Here is a 970-nt window from a genome sequence, read left to right as displayed (position 1 = left end):
CACTGACTTCTTTACAACAGGCGGTGGAAGAAAAATTAACACTTTTGCAAAAAGTATTCTATAAAATTACATTTTTTAAAATCAACGTTACCTTTATTAGTACACTTGACAGTTGTGAAAGACTGTTAGCAAGGGAAGTTTACAGAGCCATAAGTTCATTGATTTACATTTTTCTGTTAGTGATAGACTCTCCAGAATTAAGACAATCACTTCACTAGCATAGATAAATGGTTTACTAAGGCAACCAGTTTTCAGATACCTAGTCTGCATAAGAATATTTATTTATTTATTTATCAAAAGCTGCATATTTCTTCTGGAAAGAATAATTCTCCCACCCACCCCATTTGCTTATTTTCTTCCATTTTTAAAAGTGGATGCTAGCTTCAGACTTGCAGGTTGTGTGTGAAGACAGATTTATTGTTACACAGATGCGAGGCAGCTACATGCATTCCACTTCCAAGAAAAGCAGGCAGTTCTATTCAGTTTCACCTGTTTATTTCTTGCTTGCCTCTTCACTTTAAAGCTGGAGCAAGTAACATGTCCATCCGTATTTGTCGCAAGTACAACTATGTGATGTAACAATTATTCCAGACGTGAGCTCATTTCTTTTTCTTCCCTTTACCTTTCTTGCCCCCCTCTCCTTGCTGAAGACTTTGATCGCTACCTCCCATCTTTTGGGTTCTTGTTTTCAGTTTGGGAATGGTTTCTGCAGCATACAGCATCACTGATTTACCTAAAAATACAGGGAGAGATCAATGCATGCCTACTATGTTAAGAACATTTGCATCATTTTCAAAGTTAGAAACTTCAGCCCCACTTCAGATTTCTGTTAAACTACACATAAAGCCTAGGAGTTCTGCTTCCTTCCCCTGTGTAGCTAGAAGTTTGTGAAAAACTCTTATCAACCTTTTTTTTTTTTAAACTTTTAAAAAGTGCAGGACTGATAAATGTAACAGCATACTTTCCTGAT

The 970-nt window shown here is 36.4% G+C and overlaps 1 protein-coding gene across 1 annotated transcript in view; it reads right to left on the bottom strand.

Annotated features, from left to right (window-relative positions):
* Positions 1-399: 399 nt before the first annotated feature.
* The window catches only part of SRP19 (signal recognition particle 19kDa), a 5,162-nt gene continuing 4,591 nt past the window's right edge, over positions 400-970 (bottom strand). The window contains exon 6 of the mRNA XM_009578471.1: positions 400-733. Within this exon, the coding sequence (XP_009576766.1) occupies positions 600-733 (134 nt within the window). The 3' untranslated portion in view covers positions 400-599. The remainder of the gene's footprint in view (positions 734-970) is intronic.

Source organism: Fulmarus glacialis, unplaced genomic scaffold (assembly GCF_000690835.1).
Source record: "Fulmarus glacialis isolate BGI_N327 unplaced genomic scaffold, ASM69083v1 scaffold32515, whole genome shotgun sequence".
Classification (NCBI taxonomy): domain Eukaryota; kingdom Metazoa; phylum Chordata; class Aves; order Procellariiformes; family Procellariidae; genus Fulmarus; species Fulmarus glacialis.
Note: the sequence above shows the minus strand (reverse complement) of the source record. Positions and strands in the feature narration are given on the sequence as shown.